This window comes from Balaenoptera musculus, chromosome 8 (genome assembly GCF_009873245.2).
Source record: "Balaenoptera musculus isolate JJ_BM4_2016_0621 chromosome 8, mBalMus1.pri.v3, whole genome shotgun sequence".
NCBI lineage: Eukaryota > Metazoa > Chordata > Mammalia > Artiodactyla > Balaenopteridae > Balaenoptera > Balaenoptera musculus.
The window spans coordinates 19,644,676-19,670,532 of NC_045792.1; the positions used below are offsets into that span (position 1 = coordinate 19,644,676).

General features: G+C 35.8%; 1 protein-coding gene across 2 annotated transcripts in view; it reads left to right on the forward strand.

Moving 5' to 3' along the window:
* DDX10 (DEAD-box helicase 10) overlaps positions 1–25,857 on the forward strand; it is a 245,847-nt gene that overhangs the window by 38,085 nt on the left and 181,905 nt on the right. For both annotated transcript variants that reach the window (XM_036861635.1, XM_036861636.1), the window contains exons 10-13: positions 5,040–5,141; positions 6,330–6,417; positions 9,741–9,829; positions 12,523–12,997. In XM_036861635.1, coding sequence (XP_036717530.1) covers positions 5,040–5,141; positions 6,330–6,417; positions 9,741–9,829; positions 12,523–12,997 — 754 coding nt within the window. The remainder of the gene's footprint in view (positions 1–5,039; positions 5,142–6,329; positions 6,418–9,740; positions 9,830–12,522; positions 12,998–25,857) is intronic.

The following is a 25,857-nucleotide window of genomic DNA, read 5'->3' on the forward strand; positions in this document are numbered from 1 at the left end:
TTTCAAAAAAAAAATTCTTTTCTGGGGACAGAGTTGACGGAGTTTAATGATTGCTACCCTTTCCCTGTGAACTTCATAAATCCTTATACTTAATCAGTTTGCTAGAAGCTTTCCATACAACGCATGTTAGCCAGCTTGGTTTCTTTCCAGTTATTTTATGGTGAACCTCATTTGTCAAACTGTTGCGCCTATGTGGTATACCTGTTTGTATTTCTAAGATCTTAGGCTGCAGATGACTTCATCTTTCCCGGAACATTTCCCAGTCTGTCTTTTTCTTTTTTAAATCTCGTGTAGTATCTTTAGATCCTGGAATAAGCTCTCCTTTGTACCACGTTGTGCAGGAGGAGCAGAACAGTTGGACCCTGATTCTTATGGCTGTCTGTCTGCCTCTGCATGGCTGACTGCACTGTCCTCCCACAGTGTTAGGAACTCTTGGGGCTGGTTGCCACAGGTAAGGCTAAGGCATAGGGAGAATAGAAGCAGACACAGGGCGGGGACAAAAGAGAGAAGGGCTGTGGCATAGCAGAGTGTGACCAACAGTTGTCCCCATTTCTCCACCTCTTGATCATACTTGTATTGTGAACAATGACTAGTATATTAATACAGTCACAGGTGTAGAATTAAGGTCCTAAAGGGACCTATATCGTCTCATTCAAACTGTGTAATTTATAAATAAGAAAATGCAATATATAGTGATAAAATGACTCATTATCCAAGGTTATAAAGCTAATGAATAGTAGAACTGGGACTTGAAATCAGTTCTCTTGATTCCAAATCCAGTATTTCATCTGCTAGTGCAACTTCTAGTGGTTTGTTTGCATTTTTTCACCCACCAAATATTTAGTCACCAGCTTTTAGGTACATACGATATATGTTAGGTCTGAAAGTCAGATTCATACATGTTAATTTAGTGGTCAAGATAAGAGAATACACTAATATTGGTAGTACTAGGATGTGTTAAACAAGGTAAGAATTATATAAAAGATGTAGATTTTCAAAGCTTATAAAGTTTTTACTTGTTTTTGATAACTTGTGTTTTATTACAAAATAAATGCTTATTTATTATACAAATTTGAGACAATGGGCAAAACAGTTAAACCACCCAAATTCTACCACCTAGAAAAATTTCTTTTTCGTGTATGTTTGTATATATATATTTTTAAATGACAAAAGTCGAATCATTCTAAACATTCTTTTATAACCTGATTGATAACCTGGAGAACCAGGCTGGGAGAACTCAGAGTGGCAGTTGTGAACACTGTCAGATCCTGCTGCAGCAGTTGTTGAAGGTAGGAGTGAGCAAGGTTTAAGGGCCATTTAAAGACTCAACTAGAATGGAGTTTGTGTTGAGGAATCTGAATTGGAGGATTAATGACTCTTGGGTAGGAGGCAAACTATTGCCAGAATGGCAAGGCCTTTTTCCCTTCCTCTGGCCATATTGTTTCAAGGTTATTTCAGTGGAAGAATTACCATTGGGATCCAAGAGTCAGTGGTCTGGATCTCCTGTTTTAGCTAGAGATACAAGTGAGCTGTAGGGTGTAGAAGTAAGTTTCCTGATATCAGACAGTTAGGATCAATCTATTGAGGATCCTTCTTTCTGGACAGAATCCTGGTATAGTTGAAAAGGAGTATGGAATTGAAAGTGTAGTCATCAGCTGATTATTTATTTATTTAGGCCAATTTCTTGGCCTTTCAGGAGCTTTTTTATTTGCTTCCTCTATTGGTTGCTTGCTTTTAAGATTGGCAAATTAATGTAAAATGAAGCTTATTATAAATTCTGAAGAGTTACATAAATGTAACATGGTATTAACACTGATGGTAAAAATGAGACTTTTTGTTGTGTTTCAGATGCAGGGCTTTTTTTTTTTTGATGCCTACAGTGTTTCTTAAAATAATCTGTCTAAATATATAGAACTTTAAAATGTAGGTCTTATGAAGAACATTTATTTCTCTATGCATATATTTAGCCTTGGGCCTTGGATATTGCTTTGGAAATATAAACGCTAGCTCATGGGTAAATAGATTATTCTTGTAAGCATTTTAAAAAAGGGGGGACAAATGTGCTTATGCTTTTTTAAAAGTGCTTTTCTTTTTGAAATAAAAGCTTACTGGAAAATTTTGAGTGTTGGTATGTGGGAGATAATTTGTGCTCTACATTGTTTCTGGGAAAAAATGTGTGTGATGTAAAATAGGTAAAATAACCAGTGATGATCTTTATTAAAAGATGCTTGCTCTGTGGGATGCGACTTTGGACATGTTTTTCCATTTTCCTTTGGGAATCTTTTTCTTCTAAATTTCAGTGTTGCAGTCTGTCTTAACCTTAGCCTTTTATGTGTATATTCTGTTAGGTATATTCTGTTAAAGGTTTGAATATGGCCCCTTTATGACTTTACTCGTGACTTATCCTCCTAGATTATCCCTGGATGCATGAATGGGTAGATAAGATAGATGTAGATGGTTAGACTTATTCTTGCTTATGAGTCAGTCTGAAGATCGAGATCTTCATTGGATTCCTTTTTGATATCCTAGAGATTTCTCTTTACCCCTTTGCTACAGCTCTGGCCTAAGTAGACTTTGGAAGCCTTTTTATTTTCTCTCTCCATCTCTGAATTTGGATGTAGAATGTTAGAAACGTTTGTTATCCTTCAACCACTCATCTCCCTTATTCCTAATTGTTTTTCTTTGTGCCACATGAAATAAGCTTTTTTACTTATGAAGGTAACTGATTTTACCTCGAGTTGGGCTGCTTTGAGGGTATTTGGTAAGTGCATACATAGTGAATCAGTATTAACTGATATCTGTCCTCTTTGACCTTCACCCTGTCCTTGGTAAAATTTTAGAATTTCAGAAGTTGTGATGTCTCTCAGATATCTTGTTTGTTCAGTTGCCTCACTACTTCATAGACTAATAATTTCTGCTCACAGATAGTTTAGTCCAACAGTTCTTAGGGGAAATGCTTTAAATTCATATTTCTTCGTAGTAAATTAAGATGAAACATTTGGGTCATACTAGTCTGTATTAACATACAGTGAAGAAGTTTTTCAGTTACGAAACAGATTCTTTGTAAAAGGAGTAAATGCATGCTTAGTTACTCTCGTCTCCCTGTGTAATACACAAGCATTTAGAAAACATGGAAAAAACGAACAAGCACGAAGTAGACAAAACTACCCACTGGACTCTCTCAAATGCTGTTTTCCCCCTGGAAAACTTGACTCTCCCCTAGCAGTTGACTAATTCCTAATTGTTCTTTAAATCTCAGCTCTTAGATGTCATTTTCTCAGGGCAGTTTTTTTTTTTTAAACTCCTAGAGCACATTGTGTAGAGCTCTGTGTTATGTGTTCTTGTAGCTTCCCATATGTCTACTGTAGCAGTCATATCACTTTGTTGTTATCATGGGTTTTATGTCTATCCCTAACAGTCTGTAAGCTCTGTGACAGCCAGAACTGTATCTGTTTTATCACTCTATTTCAGTGCCTGGCATATAGTAGCCCCTTAATTTTTTTAAATTTATGAATTAACTTAAACCTTTTAATACTTTTGATGTTTTATTTCATACTTTTCTATGTGTCTGGGTACACATAAAAATATATAAACACACATACTTTTGTAATGGTATTACACTGGAGTTTTTTTACCCTTTTGTGTAGGAATAGAATTTTGAAATCAACATGTGAGGTAAAAATTGCTCTTCAGTCTTTGGATTGACAATAAGTCAACAAAGTCAGTTTCCCTCCAGTGTACAGTGATAAAGGTCTGCTTCTATACAGTGGTAGTTGGTCTCTCTAGAGACTTATCCAAGGTCCTCCAAAACCAGACTCTCATGTACCTTCCGGCAATCTTTCCTGCTGTGCACTTACATACACTGGCTTCAGTTGAATTTCTCCTATCTTTAGTTTACTCTGTGTTTGTCTTGTATTTTCTGGTTCCCGCTCCTTTGTTCATGCCATTTTTTCCTCTTTGGAATACCTTAGCTTTTCCCTTTCTATCCATTTTTAAGGCCCACCTCAAATTCCATCTGCTGTGACATGTTTCTCTTTTTCTCTGGCTAACACTTAGTGTCCTCCTTTCACTTCTGAATTCATGGCACTTTATTGCCAGTGGTTATCCTTTGACACTTGGTGATTTACCATTTTGGGACTGGTTTTTGAGTCTCTTGCTTTTGTGTGAGTTTGTCTTTTCTGGTAACCATATTGTTGGATCACTGAAGGCAGGGATATTCATCTTCTATTTATTTGTGTTCTTCACAATTTATACCTGGCACAAAGTTTCTCAGTAAATAGTTTATTTGGTTAACTATAAAAATTTATTTGCCCCTCATATTTATAGCATGAACCCTGAAGAGAATGCTTTGAGATTACTTTTTCTTTTGTGTCTTTAAGAAATTTCTACAAATACCTGATTCTATTCTGTCTTACTGCTTGCATGTAATATCTAAGGTGTCAAGGAAATCTGTATATAAGTAGCACGAGAAGCTTAAGTAACTATGGGGTGCCTTATGGCCCACTTACATAGAAATTTTTGTTGGTGTACCTATACTAGGTGAAGGAAGAGAAATCACGGATTAGAGGTAAGTTTTTCAGTGGAACAGAGATCCATTCCTTATAACTGATGCCTCTGAACTCTGAACCATGTTATTCCCAACGTAGAAGAAAAATTTCCAGGAAGATGATTAGATTTCCTTAATGTATTGGGAGCCATGTTTATTAAATGATTAATTTTATTACAGCAGTCTTGTGACTTGAATGAGAAATTGTCTCCTTGCTATAGGTAGACCGTTATTTAAGAAATTCTTCTTAATTGATTTGTTTCTTCTACTGTGGTATAGCCTAAAAATCAATGGGAATTGTAACTAGTGATGAATTTTGAGAAAGGTGTTCAAGAGCCCTAGTTTTCTGTTGTCACAGATGTTAAAAAAAATGGTATTCCTAATATTTACTAATTTGGTGAACTTGCTTTCTTGTTACCTGTTCATCAGACTGTTAAAATGTAAAGTGCAGATTGCATTAATGTGGAAGAGATTTTGTTTGTTTTTTGTCTAGGTACAAAGAGGATGGTGAAGCTTTATTAATTTTGCTTCCCTCAGAAGAAAAAGGGATGGTGCAGCAGCTTCTTCAGAAGAAAGTGCCTGTGAAGGAAATCAAGTAAGAACTATTTGCTGTCTTGATATTATTGTTAGAAAAATGAACACATGGAATTATTATGCCTAATTATGTATACCTAATTCCCTGCTCCCTCTAAGCTTTTCTGCTGTCTGACTTTGGACTTTTTGTTTGTTTTGTTTTTAACAACTTTTTTAGAAGACTGTCAGCGGAGAAAACAAGATGAAAAAGAGACCTTATTAGCATCAGGAGGCATTGATGGTTGAAAGGATTAAACCTCTTGGATGAACTTATTTTTGGGGTTGTCTGTCTATTTCAGAGGATTGTCCTCTCCTGTCATTGAAGATGTTTAGATTGAGTGTCAGCAGAATTGATTGTAGTCTCACTTATATTGGGGCCCTTGAAACACCCTGCTTTCATTTGGAGGAAAATAGCTTGGGAGGGTGGTGAGATGTGGTGGAGGAGTGGGTAAGAGTTTAGATGAAACAAGATTGGGTGTGAGTTGATAATTGTTGAGGCTGAGTGAAAGTTTTCTACCTTTGTATATTTTGATATTTTCTGTAATTAAAAAAAGTAAAAAACACCTCATCTGCTACCACCTATTACCACTCCAGCTTTTTGGGAACAAAATTGTTCAGTCTAAAATCAGGGAAACAAGTGGAGTTTCCTTTGTGAAACCTAGAATAGATGCTTGTAAGAATTACATTCTTTCCTGTAATTTTCATTCTAAACCTGGGCAGATTTAAGTAACCATTCTATTATGTTATGCCTGATTTCTAGATAAGGAAAACTATTTATATCCTTGGCTACTTGTTTATTATTTGACTTTTGTTTTACGGTATTTGACTGAAAATGGAAATCGTATAAAAATGACGTTTGCTTTCATTTATTCCATTTCATTGATGATCCACCTCCCACAAGAGGCTACTTTCTCTCCTTAAAGACTTAAGAAGTGAACATTGCTAATTGTGGTGTTAACCTAATCTTTCACTCACTCAGCATGGGTTGTTTAGAGAAAATGTCTAATTTTACATTTCTTTGTCCTGCATTATTCAAAATATGCAGAGTCAAATTTCTGTCTAGTGTAATTTCAGTCTAATCTGGGTCATAGATGAGAAATAATGTTATAGATTATAAAAATACTGAGGAAAATAGAAAATGCTATGTACTGTTTTCAGTTTCTGAAATTGAGATGTCTTAGTTTAACCTTTTATCTTTTTGTTACAAAAGAATCAATCCAGAAAAACTTACAGATGTTCAGAAAAAATTGGAATCGTTTTTAGCTCAAGATCAAGATTTAAAAGAAAGAGCTCAAAGGGTAAGTCATTTTTGAATTTGATACCTTCACTGGAATAGAGCATATAATTAAGTTATGTTGTATCATTTTCTACTACTTCTAGGTTGCATAGTTATGCTTCAGATATTCAGGTAGTATAATGTTCAGGTAAATTTAACTTATTCTTTAACTTTGAAAATATTATGTATTTCTTTCTTTTTTTAAAAAAATTTTTTGGCTGCACCGCGTGGCATGTGGGATCTTAGTTCCCCAACCAGGGATTGAACCCGTGTCCCATGCAGTGGCAGCATGGAGTCTTAACCACTGGACCACTAGGGAAGTCCTAAAAGTATATATTTCTTATAGTAACTTGGAAAAATGTCTATTATTTGTCCATAATCTTGTCAGACATATAGAAAATCCTCTTAATGATTTTTAAGTGCACAATGGCTGGATTTCTAATATACTTGATAAAGTTATCAACTTTTGATTTCTTCAGTAAAGTTATTATTAACTTCTGACTGCACTTTCTTGACTGTAAAATTAATATCTTTTTTTTTTAACTTTGGGTTTATTTATTTATTTATTTATTTATGGCTGTGTTGGGTCTTCGTTTCTGTGGGAGGGCTTTCTCTAGTTGCGACAAGTGGGGGCCACTCTTCATTGCGGTGCACGGGCCTCTCATTATCGCGGCCTCTCTTGTTGCGGAGCACAGGCTCCAGATGCGCAGGCTCAGTAATTGTGGCTCACGGGCCTAGTTGCTCCGCGGCATGTGGGATCTTCCCAGACCAGGGCTCGAACCCGTGTCCCCTGCATTGGCAGGCAGAGTCTCAACCACTGCGCCACCAGGGAAGCCCTAAAATTAATATCTTATATTAGGTTAAATTTCTAGAAAGCATAGCACTCTTGCTAAATTCTCTTTAGGAATGAGATTTTAATCTATAAGTGTGACAGTGTTCCCAAATTGCTTTTTTTGGACTTAGAAATCCTCCTGATTAGCAAATACACAAAGAATTGTCACTTTTAGGTATACTTATTTTTTAGTGCTTAGAGTACCCAGCAGTAGATCTTTAGAAAAGGAAGATGTGAAATTATTTTGCGTTGCGCTTACAACTGTGCAATCTTTGAATTGACAAATATTTGAGTCCCTGTTATGAAGTTCTTCATTTTCAATACTCTTTTACTTATATTTTCGTTACGAGATCTACATAGGATATCTACATCTGCATCTCCCATAACTCAACAATGAGTTAAAGAGTAGGGATTCAGAGATTGGAGGAAGAAAATAAAGAGGAGGCATGGAAAGGGCATCCTCAGTAGATAGAGGAGCCTGAGCAGAAAAAGTCAGTAGTGTGATGGTTTTGAAACTGGATACTCTAAGCAAAGAAGTTTTATTTAAAGAGAAGATCTTATGTTCAAAAAATTAACTTAGGTTATATTTTATCAAATTATTGTCGCTGTGCTTAAAATACCAACATTAATGATGAAAGCTAAAATTCAGATGCTTATTATGTGCTAGGCACTTAGCTGCAGCATGACCCTATTACATGACAGTTTGGTTTTTTTTTTTTTTTTTTTTTTACATGACAGTTTGATATGCATTGTGTTATCTAATCTTGCCAACAACCTGTGAGGTAGGTGATATTGATTTGATTTCATAGATGGGAAAATAGGAGCTGAGGAAATTAAAAATTATCCAGGGTGACGTAGCTGTTAAGTGGCAGACCTAAGATTTAAATCCAGGTCTTTCTTCAGAACTTCCATGATACATCAGGAGAAATTAATTCCAAAGTATAAGATAACCAAATAATGAACTGTGCGTAGTTAAACTTCTGTAAGCTCACTTCACCTGAAATCTAATGAAAAGGGTCTTTAAACAGATTTTTTTTTCTTAGTTTTTGGGCATATATTTAGGCATGGAAACATTTGTGTGCATGTTTTGCCTAGCAGACATACTTTAAGCTAGGAGTTAAATCTTTTAGAAGCTTTGGAAATAGTATGCACATTTGAAAATAATATACATGAATTCTGTCATGACTTTGTGCATACTTAGGTCATTCTATTATGAATCAGGAAATATGAAACACTGGAAGGATGTCGTTTCACTGGTTTCTGTGTATAACAAATGAGCCTTCCAGAACAAGATTATAGAAAAGCACATTGAAATAAATGATGTGATTTAATGGGTGTCACGCATGGTTTAGCAGAACGGCTAACTGTTGTCAGCTGCAGCAAGCTATCTAATTTCACAGAAGCGATTTTCTAGCTTTTGATTATAATCTGTATAGAACAAAAACAATAAGCAACTGGGATGATTTCTTGTGGACGATTGTAGGGGAAAAAATTATCCTTGAATTATTCATTTTAATGCCTATGGAGACAGGGAAAATGGTTTGAAGATTAGTGTAAATGGTTTGAAGAAAGGATTAGTGTAAAGTTAGAGAAAATGTGAAGTTTAGGAAATATAGAAATGGAAATTAAATATATTTTACAAAAATTAATTTTGAAATAAAAAAATAAAGCTCCTGCTTACATGTGTTTCACCATCTTTGCTGCCTGTTTATTTTACAGACTGACAGAGGATCCAGGACCATGTTTACTTTTTAGTTTGTAATAGCTCTTGGCATAAAGATAGTTTACTTTCTTTCTTTTTTTTTTTTAACACAAACAGAACAAAAATATTACAAGTTAATGACAGATTACTTGAAATTATAATGACAAGTAATTACTTGAAATTATATTAAAAAATAAAAAGCTTTAGGAATAAACTTTTCCTGTTATGATTTTGTTAAGCTTAATATAAGTACAGTAAAATTTTATTTTGTTGTAGTAGTCAAAGGATGTTTTCAAGTAATAATTATTACTTATAACTGGTATTCATTGGTACTTAATGTATTCCAGAAGAAATGCCAAGTATTCTACATGCATTTTTCTCATTTAATTCTCATAACACTCTAAGTAGAAGGTACTGTTATATTATGTTCGATAGATGAGGAAACTGACGAGAAATGAGAAACTTGCTCAGCTAGTAAGATGTGGAGCTCAGATTTCAACGGTATTATTCCAAAGCCTGTGTTTTTCCGTATTAATGCACCTGAATGATATTAACTTCTAGAATAGCTTTTTGAGAAGGTTATGTTTTATGTTGAGTTGGCTTGATGAAACCAAATTTAAAGTCTTTTCTAATATTACAATTCGAAAAAGGTAGGTTTTTTGCTTTTGTGGGATGACATATACTCAGCTATTTTTGAGGTTTTTCACTACTGTTGAATTTATCCCTTTGATTAATTTTTTTATCTCAGTTAAAATTCATTTTCCATTTCTGACTAGTATATATCTTATACTTCAACCTTTTATGTTTACAGTGTTTTGTCTCCTACATACGTTCAGTGTATCTGATGAAGGATAAAGAAGTATTTGATGTGAGCAAGTTACCTATACCTGAATATGCCCTGTAAGTATTCATATTATAGTTTTGCTTGTGAATCCTTAAAGTTAGAGGGAATTTGTTTGAAACCTGGTTCTGAGAGTCTTAGTTTAAACCACTCTGCCTTACCTTAAAAGAATCTGTTGAAGATTTGCAGAGAAAAAGATTATATAAACTGTAGAAAACTTATTGAGCATTCAGTTCAGTCAGGATTTTCAGTCAGGAAGAAGTTTCTTACTTGTAAGTATGAATTCCTGAAAGTTACACTGGCAGTTTCCTGTAGTTTGGGCTTGAAGGAGATGGAGAGCAATTGACAAGCATTCTTTGAAATCTTTAAATGTCTGTAGTCCTCTTGTTTTCTAAAAAGCTGGCTTGGTTTACTATAGTTCTTTTTATGCTTTGGATGCAAGTCTCTTTGTCAGTTCTTCCCTTCTTTTAGATTGGTTTCCCATGCTGCTTATTGCCTGGATATTCTTTGTGTCTTGGTGTTTCTTACAGGTGCTCACAGTTACCATGGCAAAATGTCTCTCCTTAGTAATTGTGGTTACTATTATATGAAAATGGAACTCTTGGTCTTGTTTTGGCTTAGTATTTGAAGGATTTTTTTTCCTAACTTTTTCAGGTATAAAGGAGGAGCATCTGTTTTTCAATGGGGTCCCCACCTGTGGGAAAAGCATTGACAAAATCCTATAGAAGCACCCTTAAGGTTACTCATACTTTGAATGTCAGATTGAAATCTCCTAGTCTGTGATGAAATATATACTTTCAAAGCAAGGTCTGTGTATTTGGCCTGCTTTCGAGGAATTCGAGTACCTTTACCTTTAAGTTGAGTCTAATAAAAACTTGTATCCGAGTGAGCTGCTGTTTTCCATTCTTCATGTTAGATTGCAAGTTCAGTATAACAGGTAATTTGTCAGTTGTAACATTTTAGAGCCATTTAATTTGCTAGATAACAAAGTAAGGTCACTGACTTTTTGTTTAGGTAATGGATGGAAAATCACATGCCATGGATAACATGTTTTTGTTTGCTTATCTCTTTACGAATTTTACAATTTCTGAATATGATTCATGGTTTAGGTTATTAGCTGATTTTTGTACTTTATGAAGTTCTATCCTGGTTTCCTGGTTTTCTCATTGACACAGCTGAGATATTAGCAAAGAGGAGAGGCAAAGGTCTTTTAATGCTGCAGGGCCATATTTAGGGGACATTTTGTTGCCACAGATGCCAGTAAATCTCATCTGTTTACAGTTGAAGACCTTTGCTTTTTATTGGTGATGCTTAGGGAAGCAGAAAGTTAAATTCTGAGCCTAAATTACTGGTACAGTTTAACTTGGTGTTTTAATTTAATTTTTGTGGATTTTAGATGTATAATTTCCTTGATCTATAATTTCCTTTAGAAGCCTTGGATACCTAAAACAGTGCTATGTATGTAGGATAAAATAAAGGTTTAAAAAACTATTTTACTGAAGAAATATTTATTTATTTACATTAGTAAAATACTTTTTTGAAAATTAAATATGTTTTAAATAACCTAATATGTCTAGTTCATTGAGCTAGGCATTAAAATTATAGATGTATGGTTATGTACTTCTACCTTAAAGGAGGTCCAAGTTTAATAGCAGAGAAAGACATGTAAACGTAACTGTAATACACTGAGAGAAATGCTCTGATGCGTACTGAGTTTGTGATCCTAACTGTATCCCCTATAACAGTAATAATGACAAGTGCTCAGTAGTGGCTGCGTGTGTGCTAGGCACTCTTTTAGATGCATTGCCTCCGTGAACTCATTTTATTTTTATAATGACCCTATAATGTAGGTGCTCTTGTCATGCCATTTTGCAAATGAGAGAACTGAGGTATAGAGAGGTTTAATAATGTCCTTTGATCATACAGCTAATAGGTGACAGAGCCAGGATTTTAACCTCAACAGTTCTATTTATGAGTCCAGGTTTTACAACCACACCTCTCAGTTTCTGTGAAGTGTGTCTTATAGGAAAAAGGCAGTCGGTCCATTTTCTAATGTTAGCTTTTTATTACAGCAGGCCTTGCTTTAAGAGTTTCTTTTCAATCCATCTGTGGGAACTTAGAAGCTGGGAAAGACCTGACCATAAAGTAAATCTTGATCTTAGAAGGAGAAAATAAGATTTTTTTTTCTTTTTTGGTCTCAAGTTTAAAAATCCTTTTTTATAGAAGTGATTGTGTCACATTTTGTGTGTTAGAAGGGAGGATGATAATATTTGAGTGCATTCGTTGCAGAGAACTGTGTTTGGTTCTTTCATGGTCATGTCTTTTCCAGCTTTAGTATTTATATTTTACAAAGTATTTTCATATAGTTAGTACATCAGATATTTAAAACAACTGTGAGATAGGCCTGGTAGGTATTGTTATCTCACATTTGAGAAAGCTGAGGCTGAGAGAGTTATACTGGAAATAGGCAGATCTAGTAGTTGCACTGTTTCCTTGTTTCTGGTCTCATACCCTTTATTTTGTTAACCGTGTTACCGTCTTAATGGAAAATGGGGTATCTCCAATATTTTCTGACAGGTATTCATTATCTTTTAGATCACCTAACGTGTCAAGATTGAGTTGTATCTCAGAGGAACATTTTCTTAAAAAAAAAGTTCCAAAAATCTCAACTCCTGAGAAACCATTTCATAATAAACTCATAAACACACCATCAGTGTACTGAGGTAACTGTTTTCATTTGCTCATATTTAAGGTCTCTTGGTCTTGCTGTGGCACCACGGGTAAGATTTCTTCAGAGAATGCAAAAACAACCCAACAAAGAACTGGTAGTGAGCCAAGATAATAAAGTAATTGAGCCAAGGACTCTCTCCCTCACCAATGATGAAGTGGAAGAATTTAGAGCCTACTTCAATGAGAAAATGTCTATTCTCCACAAAAGTGGGAAAATAGCAGAAGGGACAGAGTACAGACTGGCTCGTGGTATTAGTGATGAAGAGGAAGAAGAGAAAGAATGTGAAGAAGAAATGGAAGAGAAACTGGGAAAAACAAAAGGGTCTCAACCTCAATCTGTCCCTAGCAACAAAGAGTCACAGAAGAACAAAGAAGTTCCTGTGCAGTTCTTGGACAGAGATGATGATGAGGAGGACGATGGCCTCAATGCTGACTTCTTGAAGGTGAAGAGGCACAATGTGTTTGGGTTGGATCTTAAAGAGAATAAAACATTACAGGTAAGTTTACCCCTAGTGGAGGATCTTCTATTATTTCCTACCACTTCTTACCACGTGCCTCTTGTTGCCTTTGGGGAACTATGGGAAAATAACCAGGAGAAATTTGTAGAATGACTTTCTTTGCTGTGAACTCTCCCTCCTTCTCCATCTTTAAAGATGGAATAGGTGCTAAAGAATTCTCATTTTTCATAACTTAGGGAATTCTAAGAGGTTGACAGCTTTAATCTTTTCATTTATTGGTTTTCTGATGCATGTTTTAAAAAGTAGCCAGAGTCATGATTATAACATTAAGTAAGAAGGTGATGGGGTTTCGTGGTTTATGATGTGAGGATCCTTCATTGTGATTCGTAGTATACTACTTTCTGATTTAAATAATTACAAATATTCCTTACAACAATTCGATTGCTCTAAACTTTTAATGAGACATTTGGTTTTGGGCACCAATCCATAATCTTAAAAAGAAAGCCAGCACTTCTATTTAAAGGCCGCTTATGAAGGTTTATTAAGTTTCACATAGGTCCTTTGTTTCTCACTAGGCACCTGCTAGGAGGAATAAAAGAGATAATCCAGGTAAAGCACCTGTTTCCTGGGGTACTTGTAGGTGCACAGTAAATATGTTTCTCCACCCTTCCCTTATTTTTGTTTTAATTTTGTATGCCTTATTCTTGATCATTTCTTTGGAGAGAATTGAATGAAAAATGAACCTGAACTCTTGTTTTTTATACGATTCTAAGAGTCACAATAGGAAATATTAAATTTTGAACTATGAAACTTGGATAGGTGGTTTTTTAAGTAACTAAATAAAAATTTTAAAAGTAGCAAACATACTTAGTGAGTACTTTATGTATTGGGCATTTTCTAAACATTATCTCATTTGGTCCTTGAATAACCCTATAGGTAGGTACTCTATCATTATACAAGTAAGAGGAAAAAAACGGAGATACAGAGATAATAAAATAGTGAGGTGCACAATTAGTTATTGCCAAAGTTGGAGTTTGAATCTAGGTATTCTCACTCTAATATTCATATCTTGACCAATAATCTGTTTTTTTGAAGTCTGATTTAGGTTTCCTCTTACGTTTTCTTCTGGACTTTTTATAGTTTTAGCACTTGAGTTTAGGGCTAGTGTTCATTTCAATTTAATTTTTGTGTATGGTGTGAGGTAAGGGTTGAGATTCCAATGCCTCCCTCCCCACATGTGGATGTCCAGTTGAACCAGTACTGTTTTCTGAAATTACTGTCCTTTTTCCATTCTAGTTACCTTGACTCTTTGTTGAAAGTTAGTTGACCATGTACGTGTAGGTCTCTGTGTTGACTCACTTGGTTTTATACAGTTATCCTTTCATAAATAACACTGGTGTCGATTAGTATAGCTTTATGGTAAATCTCAAGTCAGATAGTGTTAGTCTTCCAACTTGATATTTTAAAAAATTGTGAGCATTTTTAGACCATTGCATTTCCATGTAAGTTTTTGAATCCGCTAGTTAATATTTACAAAAAGTCTTTTCATATTTTCATTGAGATTGCATTGAATCTATAAATCTATTTGGGGAGAATTAACAATATTGACTCTTCCGATTCATGAATATGACATATCTTTCCATTTATCTAGGCCTTCTTTAATATCTTTTAGCATTTTTTAATAATTTTAAGCGTGTGCGTCTTACCACATATTTTGTTAGATCCATCTCTTACTATTTTATAGTTTTCAATGCTATTATAAATACTTCAAAAATTCAGTTTCTTATTTTTTGTTGCTAGAATATAAAAGTACAGTTTTTGCATACCAGTCATTCTAAACAGTCCTGTTAAGTTCTTGTGGAGGTTTTTTGAGATTCTTTGGAGTTTTCTTTAGATCTTCTCTGTAGCTGGTCATGGTATTTGTGAATAAAGGTAGTTTCATTTCTTCCTTTCCAATCTGTGTGTCTTTTATTTCATTTTCTTACTTGATTACACTGTATGTTGAACAGCAGTAGTGAGAATGGACATCATTGTCTTGTTCTTATCTTAGGGAGGGGAAACATTCAGTCCTTTACCATTACATCCGATGTTAGCTGTAGGTTTTTTGTAAATGCTTTTAACAGGTTGAGGAAGTTCATTCTATTTCTGGCTGGTTTAGTGTTTTTATCAGAAATGGATGGTGAATTTTGTCAGATGCTTTTTCTGCAACTCTTAGGGTGAACATAGAGTTGTTGTTATTTATTCTGTCAGCACATTGATTTTTCTAATGTTGAACCAACCTTAAATTCCTATGATAAACCTCACTCATTCGTGATGTGCTTTCCTTTATCTATTACAGGACTCTATTTGCTAATATTTTGTTAAGGGTCTTTGCTTCTGTGTTCATAAGGGATATTGGCTCGTAGTTTTCCTGTAATGACTTTGAGGACATGACATGTTTTAAAAGCTTTAGATACATTTTGCCAAACTGTCCTGCAGAGAGGTCATATTGATCATTGTCTCACTGGCTTTATGTCCGTGCCCATTTACTAACACCAACACCGAATAGCCACATGTTTTTACTGTTTTGAAACAAACAATTAATGAGAAATTCAAACTTACTATTTGAATTTATTTTTCCTTTATTCTGTTACTGAACATTGTTCATTTATTTATCCATTGTATAATTTCTGTGTGTGTATTGCTTGTTTTCCTCTCTCTGTTCTTCTCTTATGATATTGGTGTCTTTCCTGTCGATTTGCAAGATGTCCTTAAACTTTAATTACTATTCCTGGCTTTTAATTATTTTATAGCTCCCACCACATTTTTTGCCTGCCTTCCTTACTGGATTTTGAATTTCCTGAAATTATTGTCTTACTGACCAGTGTGTGTTCACGGCTTGATACAGTGTCTAGGACCTAGTGCAGATTTCACAAATGTTTCATGAATGAATAAGTGAATCACGCATATCTTCTTTCACTTTGATAGTTTTGTTTGCTGTGAATTATGTAGAATTCATATATGTAGAGTATATTCTTTGAAATCTATGTTTTGAAACTAAGTATGATTTGCCTGATTGACTTAACAATAATTCAGAAGGTATTGTTGAATTTTCTATAAACATGAGCAGAAATGACTTATTTATTTGACTTGAATGATATACCTGTGTAGGCCAAGCTTTGTAATTTAGATAGTAAATAAAAATACCTAATAATAATGATGTAAAATTCTGTTAACTAAGAATACGTTTGCATAGCATACTATAAAAAGTTCTGTCTTTAAAATACCTGCTTTTTTTTTTTTTTTTTAACCATAACAAACGGGAAGTATTATGGTGTTTGTGTCAAATGTGAGGGAACTTTTGGGGCAGTTACAGGATTTTTAAGAAGCCAATAAAGTAATGTTTTTCTGTATCTTCCTGCACATTTCCTAGTACTATACACAAAAAGTAGAGTTAAAATTATTGGCTCTTCAGCTGAAATAGAAATAGAAAGGCTTGTCAACTTTACCTGTTAATTTGCCTTTGAATTTTCAAAATCAATACTTATTTGTACTCAGATAATCATTTTTTTGTTGTTGTTGTTCTTTATCATGTTTTCAAGGCATTTGGTTTTGAGTGTGATTTTGTATCCACAATCTCAACTTGACTTTCCTATTTAGCCTTTGTTTTGGCATTTTATATTTTCATATTGCATTGCAGCCATCACTCACTGGAAGCTGTTATTTTCTTTTATTACCTGTTTTTAAGGATGGACCTGACAAAGTAAAGAAAACCAAACAAACCTTACACAAAATGGGAAATAATACTATCATTTACATGTGTAAATGAATCTGTTCTTCTTGAGAGATTAAGTATTGGGTTGGCTGAAAAGTTCGTTTGGGTTTTTCCACAACATCTTATGGAAAAACCTGGATGAACTTCTTGGCCAACCCAAAACTTTTTCAGACACTGCTGCCTTTGTTCAAATATTTTTGTTGCTCCTGTTTTAGAATTTTCTTTAGGGACAGCATACCAGGCATGCAAGGGAACTGGTTTCATTACCTCTATCACAGGCTGTTCTCTTTGTCTTGTTATCTTTTTCCTCATTTCTTGCTCCCTTGGAGCAGTTGTAGAACTCAATTGAGACTTGGAGTCAGTGGAACGCATTGGATTACAGATTACATGGAATTTGTTTATCATATCATTATCATTAATAAAATAATATGTTTTTTGGTATTTTACCATATACCAGTGCTTTCCTTGCAAGTATTCATTTTATCCTCATGACAGGAAAGGTAGATGCTATTATTTAAAATTTCAGAGACTTTTAAGTGACTTTTCCAAGGTTACAGTGGTGGAGTTAGTACTCCAGTCTATCCCTGATGTCAGATCACATTCTCTTTCTCTTTTATCCTGTTGCCTGCCGTCATTTGTGTGTGGTTTACTTTCTGTAAACGGGTAGTGCCAGTGTAATTGACAGCACTGTAGATAATTTTGGGCTACCCATTGTGTGCAGACACTTTGAATACAGAACTGATAAGTTTACCTCTTTAGACTTGGGCATAAATGGAGAAGAGAGGTACTGAGTGCGAGGAGCAAGTGATATCTTCTGGAAGACTGCCCTGTCACAGTCCTTTCCCATTTGACAGGTTCAGGGCATTGAGAGAGAAACAGATCTCCTTAGCATTGGAGATGGAGTCATGAGTGATGGAGCCATGAAAGAAATGGGCGGGAGAGAGCACACTTGGGCTGATTAGGCACTACGGTAGTAAGAGAAGGTTGGTTGACCTCCCACCATAGGGAAGGGACTTTTGTTTTGCCTTGCTTTCTTGGCTGTTGGGTGTCTAGAAAGTTAGCTTCCCGAGAGACAGTGTTAGAGAAGAGCGTGAATATATAATTAAAATGTTGAAATTGAAAATGATTTTAAAACATGTTCTTAAATAATGAGAAGGAAATCTCTAAGCAAATACTTTTCTCTCTCACATTTTACAGTTGTTTAGAAATGAGACTGATAGGTGGATTCCATTTTAGCTCAGCAAGTGTCCTTTTAAGGCTTTCTCAACAGTAAACATAGATCAGTCTTAGTTAAGATTTGAGTGATACTCATAAATTATTCTTTGTCCTTAGAGCTGAATCTATATTCTGTTTACATTTTAATTTTATATTTTGGCACAAAATTCTTAGTATTTTAAGAACTCACTGTTGGTGGTAAAACATAGGTTAGCTAACTTTATTATTAAATTGTTGCTTATGAGTATTCTCTTATAAATATATTTGAAGTTCTGCATCAAGATTCCGATATTTGGGAGCTGGGATTTTTCTGCCTCTTGTCTCCTCTCCTTTTCCCTTTCACTCCCTTCTCGCTTTCTTTTTTTTCTCCTCCCAGCAGTGATTACTGAGTGCCTACAAGGTGCCAGGGACTGTGCTAGGTTCTTAGTAAGTTTCAGAGCCTTATACTTTAGTTAACATAGCAGATTATTAAACCAAAAATTCAGTACAGAATCCTAGATTTCTGTTCATTTATTGATTCTTGAAACCAAATGTTTTAAAGTGTTAACATTGGCACCGCAGTAGAGAAGACATCCTGAGGGAAGTTGAGCCTTAAAGAATGGATATGAGTTAATAGGAAGGGGAAAAAGCATTCTAAGCAGAGAGTACAGAATGAGCAAAACCATGGCCACAAGAAAGTGTGTGTTTAGTGTGGGGAACTATTTCTGGTATGATGTTTAGTTTCAGTAGTTAGCCTTTCTGTGGCTTAGTGTCCATCTCTGTAAAGTTACTACCTGGCAGAGTTATTGTGATGCTTAGAGATAGAAAGCAACCAGCACAGTTTGTGTATGTAGAAGGAGCATGGTTAAAATTAGCTGTTATTTCCACTTGATGAAGTATAATAGGAGCATACAGGTAAAGGGTTGATAGAACTTTGCCAGTGCAATGGCTAGGCAGTGTCCGAGGTACTGCTGAAAAATAAAGGCTTTTTCTGAATCAGGTCGCATTGTAGAGAGAAAAAGTGATGCATTTTATTTATTCCAGGTGTAGTATCAGGAAACAAGACTACTTTTTGATTTTAGCATAGTTGATAGAGCAGTTTTCACATTTTCAGTGTCCTGCATTGATCTGGAGAGTGCTAAGGCCTACACTGATACCACAGGTCAGGTGATGTCATAGCCAGGTATTTAAGGAGAACTTATAATTTGGTATAATCAGACCATAACTAGGCAAACACAGTGCCCTGTGGAAATGAATCAATTGGTTATAAATAAAACTAAAAATGATGTTAGTAGTAGATATTTCATGTGGAGTCATTAAATGAAATTCATTATTATATGAATATTTTTCTGAGTGGAGTTCTCTGTCCAGTTAACTGGCAGTATTCTTGTGGATAATAATACTGTGCAGTATACCTCTAGAAGATATTATAAAGAAGATATTAGGTTATGGATATTGTTTATATGTTTAAGACTGTTGATTTAAAAATGGACATTAGACCATTGACAGAGGAATGGGTAAAGAAGATGTGATACCTATATACAATGGAGTATTACTTAGCCATAAAAGAGAATGAAATAATGCCATTTGCAGCAACATGGATAGACCTAGAGATTGTCATACTGAGTGAAGTAAGTCAGACAGAGAAAGACAAATATCATACAATATTGCTTATATGTGGAATCTAAAAAAATGGTACAAATGAACTTATTTACAAAACAGAAATAGAGTCACAGATATAGTAATCTTATGGTTACCAGCAGGGGAAGGGAAGGAGGGATAAACTGGGAGATTGGGATTGACATATACACACTACTGTGTATAAAATAGATAACTAATAAGGACCTACTGTATAGCACAGGGAACTCTACTCAAAACTCTGTAATGACCTATATGGGAAAAGAATCTAAAAAGAGTGGGTATATGTATATGTATATAGCTGATTCACTTTGCTGTACAGCAGAAACTAATATAACATTGTAAATCAGCTATACTCCAATAAAAATTAAAAAAAAATGGCATTAGAGAAAGTAATGCCCTTGTTTGGGGAGTGATTGCGCATGCTGATGAGCTGCTTTAGGAGAGTGCTGATTTAGCTGTTTTTTTAGCCCCATAATTATTTAATTTAAAAATGGGAATGAACCATGTTAACTTATTTCCAGAAATTTCTTGCAGACAACTATGTTTCTGTAGAAGAAGATCAGGAAATGATGATCATCTTTTGGTTTTCTATAATCTGCCATGCCTTTGAATATTGCATCTCATTGCTTAAACTCTCCACAACCTTGCACAGTATTATCCCCATTTTGTGGGTTAAGAAACAGAGGCTTTGAAAAGTTCTATTGCTTGCCTAATGTCCCACAGTTGGTGAAGTGGCAGAACTGGAATTTGTTGTGCCCAGGCCCATAGATTCTTTGGACTGTGCTGTTTTCGATTCCTGTCATTCCTACATTTTTGCAGCTCTTCTTTACTTTAGGGCTCTTTACTTTTAGTGTTCCTCTTTACTTCCCACTCGCACTACCACTGTTCTGTCCCACACCGTTTTCACCTCAGACTTGGCTTGTGGGATAAGCCTCGTAATTGGTCCCAAATGTTGTTCTTCTGAGTCACCTTCCTGTGAACCTCTCTCAGGTCTGTTTTTTTCATGTGGTTGACCTTCCATGCCTCCCTGCAGTTCATCCTTTTCAGGTGGGCTTTGTAAGCTAGCCCCTCCCCTGGTAAATTACCAGTCCGGCCCATTCTTCCCAGTGTGAGTTTCCACTTACACTGAAGGGATTCCTTCCTAGGATATTCTCACCACTCCAACCTTTCACCACCTTACCTTTCAAGATTCAGGGCTGATCTTGCCTCTTCCTTGAAGTATTTCTTTACTTACTTATCCCACTGACCTCCGGATTCCAATTGTCTATTTTGCTAGTACTTTTCTTTTTGGCTCTTCATAATATACCTACTTGAATGTCTTAATTTCCATTTCTCTTGGTGATTCCTGAGATTGTCATAACCTTTGTGTGCAAGGGTCTTATATATTGTTGTTGAATTAAACAGAAGGGAAAACTCTTTAAAATAAAACCTAGGAGTCAAGAGACTTTGTTCTCAATTTTTTGGTACCGTGAAGTGGAACACAATCTTAAATGTTGAGTAGCTCAAATAGAGTTGGTATATATGTTCTTTTGTCTTCTTACAGGTGCTTTTTTTTTTTTTTTTGCATCCTGTGCTTAATTCTTATAAGCTTCATTCTAATTCAAAAGGAATAGTTACTGTGTGACTTGAAGCTTAAATGTACATACTGAGTTGCTATGTATATGTATATATATATTTTTCTCCCCTATTTGAGTTTTGTATACAAGTGATTTCCTAAGGATGTAAATTCTCAATGGAAAGCTAAAAGTTTTTGGCTTGATGTTTATTCTTTCACATGCTGCATCATTATTGTATCAAAAATATTTCAACTTGTTTCTCTTCATTTCCTAGTTTTATACATATTCAGTGTTTAAAGGAACTGCTGACTAGTACTGGATTTTCTCATGACCTACTTTTATAGCCTAAATTTCAGGAACTACATTTATCAGGGTATGCTTATCTTCATTTTAAGGTAAAGTGGAGGTAATGACAGAAATTTGAAATAGGACAGGCTATTCTTGAAGAGGGTCATATAAGTTGCCCTTGAACTTGACTGTTAGGATAATCAGAAATAAGGAGCTTTTCAAAGTCATCAACAGGTGCTTCTGTACGTGTGTGTGTGTGTGTGTGTGTGTGTGTGTGTGTGTGTGTATGTAAAACAAATATAACTATAGAGAATTTAGACTAATATGCCAGGTTTTCTGCTGATGAACAGATTAGTTCCAATATGCTCTTTGTGAGATCCTTTGTTCTTGAGTCTAAGCCATCAGTATATGTATATTTACCTAAAGCTTTTTAATGGGAGGACTGTCTTTGTGGTGACACTGGATTTAACTGTTCAAGTTTCTTTCCAACTCTTAAATTTGTCCAAATGTATTTCACTTTTGACTTTGTTCTTTTCAGTGTATGTTTTTGAAACACAGCTTCCAAAATCCATGCTGTGTCTTAAGTCCAAGGCAGCAGTTGAAGCTACTGCCATCTGGTGGTGACAGGCAGAGTTAAATCACATTTGCTTTGATGTGAAGCTTTGTTCCTATCATGAAAGTTTCTATTTTAGGGGCTTCCCTGGTGGCGCAGTGGTTGAGAATCTGCCTGCTAATGCAGGGGACATGGGTTCGAGCCCTGGTCTGGGAAGATCCCGCATGCCGCGGAGCAACTAGGCCCGTGAGCCACAACTACTGAGCCTGCGCGTCTGGAGCCTGTTCTCCGCAACAAGAGAGGCCACGATAGTGAGAGGCCCATGCACCGCAATGAAGAGTGGCCCCCGCTTGCTGCAACTAGAGAAAGCCCTAGCACAGAAACGAAGACCCAACATAGCAATCAATCAATCAATCAATAAATCTTAAAAAAAAAAAAAAAAAGAAAATAGGCTTACGGTATTTAAAAAAAAAAAAAGTTTCTATTTTAGGTGAAATGAAGGCTTGTTAAATGAAGCATTAACGAGATAAAAAAAAAAAATTCACTCCTTCAGCAAATATTTACTGCATACCTGCTATGTGCCGGGCATTGAAACATCACCATTCCCTCTCCTCATGGAGTTTTATGTTTTAGTGAGGGGAGATGGGCAAAAACTATAAACACGTGCTGTGGGACAAATGAAGCACGGTAAGGGGGTGGGGTGTAGCATTTCAAATAGTAGGATGGTGAGAGGCACCTCCCTGAGAGTGTGTAAGGCACTCTTCTAACTATTGCTAGATTAAGATCCTTAGATGTTTTCAGCACTGAAGATGATGGTGCTTCCTCTGCCCATATGTAATTTGAAACAAAAAGAGTACCACATTTTAAAAGAGTCCTCAAGTTATTATTTTTTCCATGATGACCGCTTCATTGCTTTTGTAGAAATATGTTATTTCAGAAACATTTTTTCTTAAAATACTCCAGTTTTGCTGGTGCCCTGAGCATGTGTTGTGAATAGCTGTTTGGTTAATTGCACTTGAAAGCTAGGCCTGGCAGGGGAATGGAAGGAGAATTCAGACCCTCTTGGGAGCAGGCGCTAGCAAGTAAATTGGTCAGAGCAATGGCATTTCAGTGAAGTTCAGTGGGAACAGGGATGCCTGTATATTAAGAAAGGCCTATTTTTCAGAAAAAGTAAAGTCTAAGCGTAAATTACATACTTACAAAATAAGTATAAGATTAGCATAGTGATTTCATGATGGTTTAAAATTTTAAAGTCTTTAGGGCAATGCTTCTCAAGCTATGTTTGCTGAAGGGCTAGCATTTTAATTTCCAATTCATCACACACCAATAATGTTATAAAATAGATTAAAGAAAAATTACTAAAAAAGTGAAATGAGCGCTTTCTTGGCTCTTTTCTTTCTCTACCTTTTTTGCTGCCTTCTCTTTCTCTCTCTGGGTTAGATGATTATTTTCTCTTTTACTATTTGATCATAAGCCTCTTTCTGTATTCTTTTTTTTTTTTCTCCCCATTTCTTCTGTTTGTGTGGCCATAATAGAATACAGTGTTGTGGGGTGTTTGTGTCTGTGTAATGAATGATGTTTAATGAATGGAACATACTGTTTGTCATTTAGAAAACTGTGTAGTTTCTCTTTAACCCTTCCATGGCTTTTGGGTTATTTTTGATGAATGGGATTTGGCCCTGTAAGGGATACCACCACAGTTGGGATATGAGTGTTCCTTGGCCCTTTTTGGTATTAGTTCCTTGTTTTAAGTTGTGCACTTTAAACAAGGAAAGATTAAGAGGGAGAAATGATTGGTAAATGGGCTTTTGGTAGGCACATTGACTATACAGAGAAATGTGTAGCAAGATGTATCTCCTTGAGAGCAGGTAATAACATTTATTTATTTATTTTTTGGCTGTGTCAGGTCGTATTTGCGGCGTGTGGGCTCTTCGTTGTGGTGCGCCGGCTTCTCTCTAGTTGTGGTGCATGGGCTGCAGAGTGCGTGGGCTCTGTATTTACAGCACTCGGGCTCTGTAGTTGTGGTGCGCAGGCTTAGTTGCCCCTCGGCATGTGGAATCTTAGTTCCCCAACCAGGAATCCAAGTGGCGTCCACTGCATTGCAAGACGGATTCTCAACCACTGGACCACCAGGGAAGTCCCAGCACTTCTTGCTTGTAGCTGCATTCTCTGCAGCATCTTTTACATGGTAGACACTGAATGCTTGTTTCTAGCGTGGGGTCATTTTCTTTCAATGAGCCTCTCCTGTGGCATTCATTGACAGCACTTTCATCCTTAGTATCAAAATGAAAGAAAACAATAATGTAGCTCTTCCTAAACAAATCATAATTAGAAACATCTACGATGAAGTTTTAATAAACTGAATTTAAAAAAATTTATTTATTTTTCAAGCTGGGAGTGTTTTGCCATAGAATAAAAAATTTATCTTGATTAAGCAAGAGACAGACCATCAATCTCTGGACATTTTCTCCCCAAGAACGCTGTTGCTGTTTTTGGTTTGTTTTCCTTTCTTTTCTTCTTTTAGCTTGCCTGCTGGCTGTTAGAACAGAGGTGACAGACAGACCTGATATACTGTTGGGCAGAGAATCTGCTGGTTTTTATTTGGCATAATAAATGATTGAAAACAGAGTGATATTTTGTTACAGTTCTAATAAAGCCAATACAGTGGTGATTCTTACAATGCATTGATTTTAAGCTCCAGAAACAAGTGCCTTACTATACTGGGCACTGTAAATGTCCCTGGAAAATATGAAGAAAATCCTAAGCATTTGGCAAATGTGATAGAAGTCATGTATTGCAACTTTTCTGAGAGCACATAAAGGATGCAGCTCATATTTTCAGGGATAATTGCTCTTGATAAAATTTTCTTACTGTTGGTCTGTTCCCTCCCCACCCCTCACATTGGTGGAATAAGCGAATCAATTAATTTCTCAGTGGCAGTCAATATAGAGCCTGCCTCCAAATAATAATTCCTACCTGAGTTTGTTTTCTAAATTAAAATGGCATATTTCCCATTATTTCTTTTGTGTGATCACAATTAGAATAATTCTTCCATCTGCACGCATTTTCATGTCTGCTGGTTTATGACATAGGAAGCAACAGAGCAGAGTAATGCTTTCTTCCTTGCTGTGCTACCTAATTTGGAGGTATACTAATTTCAGAATGCTTGTTGTAGGAAATGGTTGCATATTCCAAAAACACTAAGAACTTGCTGAATAATGTTCTCTCCTGTGGTGTGGTTCAGCACTGTTATTTTTTGCATTTTTTTTGTCTATCTGGACTGTTTTTCCTATCTGCTGACATTCCATAAAGTAGAACTTTACAAATCAAAGAGTAGGTAAATTTCTATTAGGTTCTCTATCTCTACTCCCCACCCAAATCTTCTGAGACTGAACTTTTTTTTTTTTTTTTTTTTAAGAAATCTGAAAAGCTGACCTTTAGTGAATCTTATTTTCTCCTTACTATTTTCCATTAAGTGTTTTTAGGTTGACTCAATTTCAAGCATACTTAGTAGTACATGTTTTTTTTTTTTTTTTTTTTTTTTACAGTAATGCTGCAGCTGTTACGTGGAAAGTGGATTGTAGGTGGAAGAGAGATTTTTTTTTTTTTAATATTTATTTATTTATTTATTATTTATGGCTGTGTTGGGTCTTCGTTTCTGTGCGAGGGCTTTCTCTAGTTGTGGCAAGTGGGGGCCACTCTTCATCGCGGTGCGCGGGCCTCTCACTATCGCGGCCTCTCTTGTTGCGGAGCACAGGCTCCAGACGCGCAGGCTCAGTAATTGTGGCTCACGGGCCTAGCTGCTCCGCGGCATGTGGGATCCTCCCAGACCAGGGCTCGAACCCGTGTCCCCTGCATTGGCAGGCGGACTCTCAACCACTGCGCCACCAGGGAAGCCCAGTAGTACATGTTT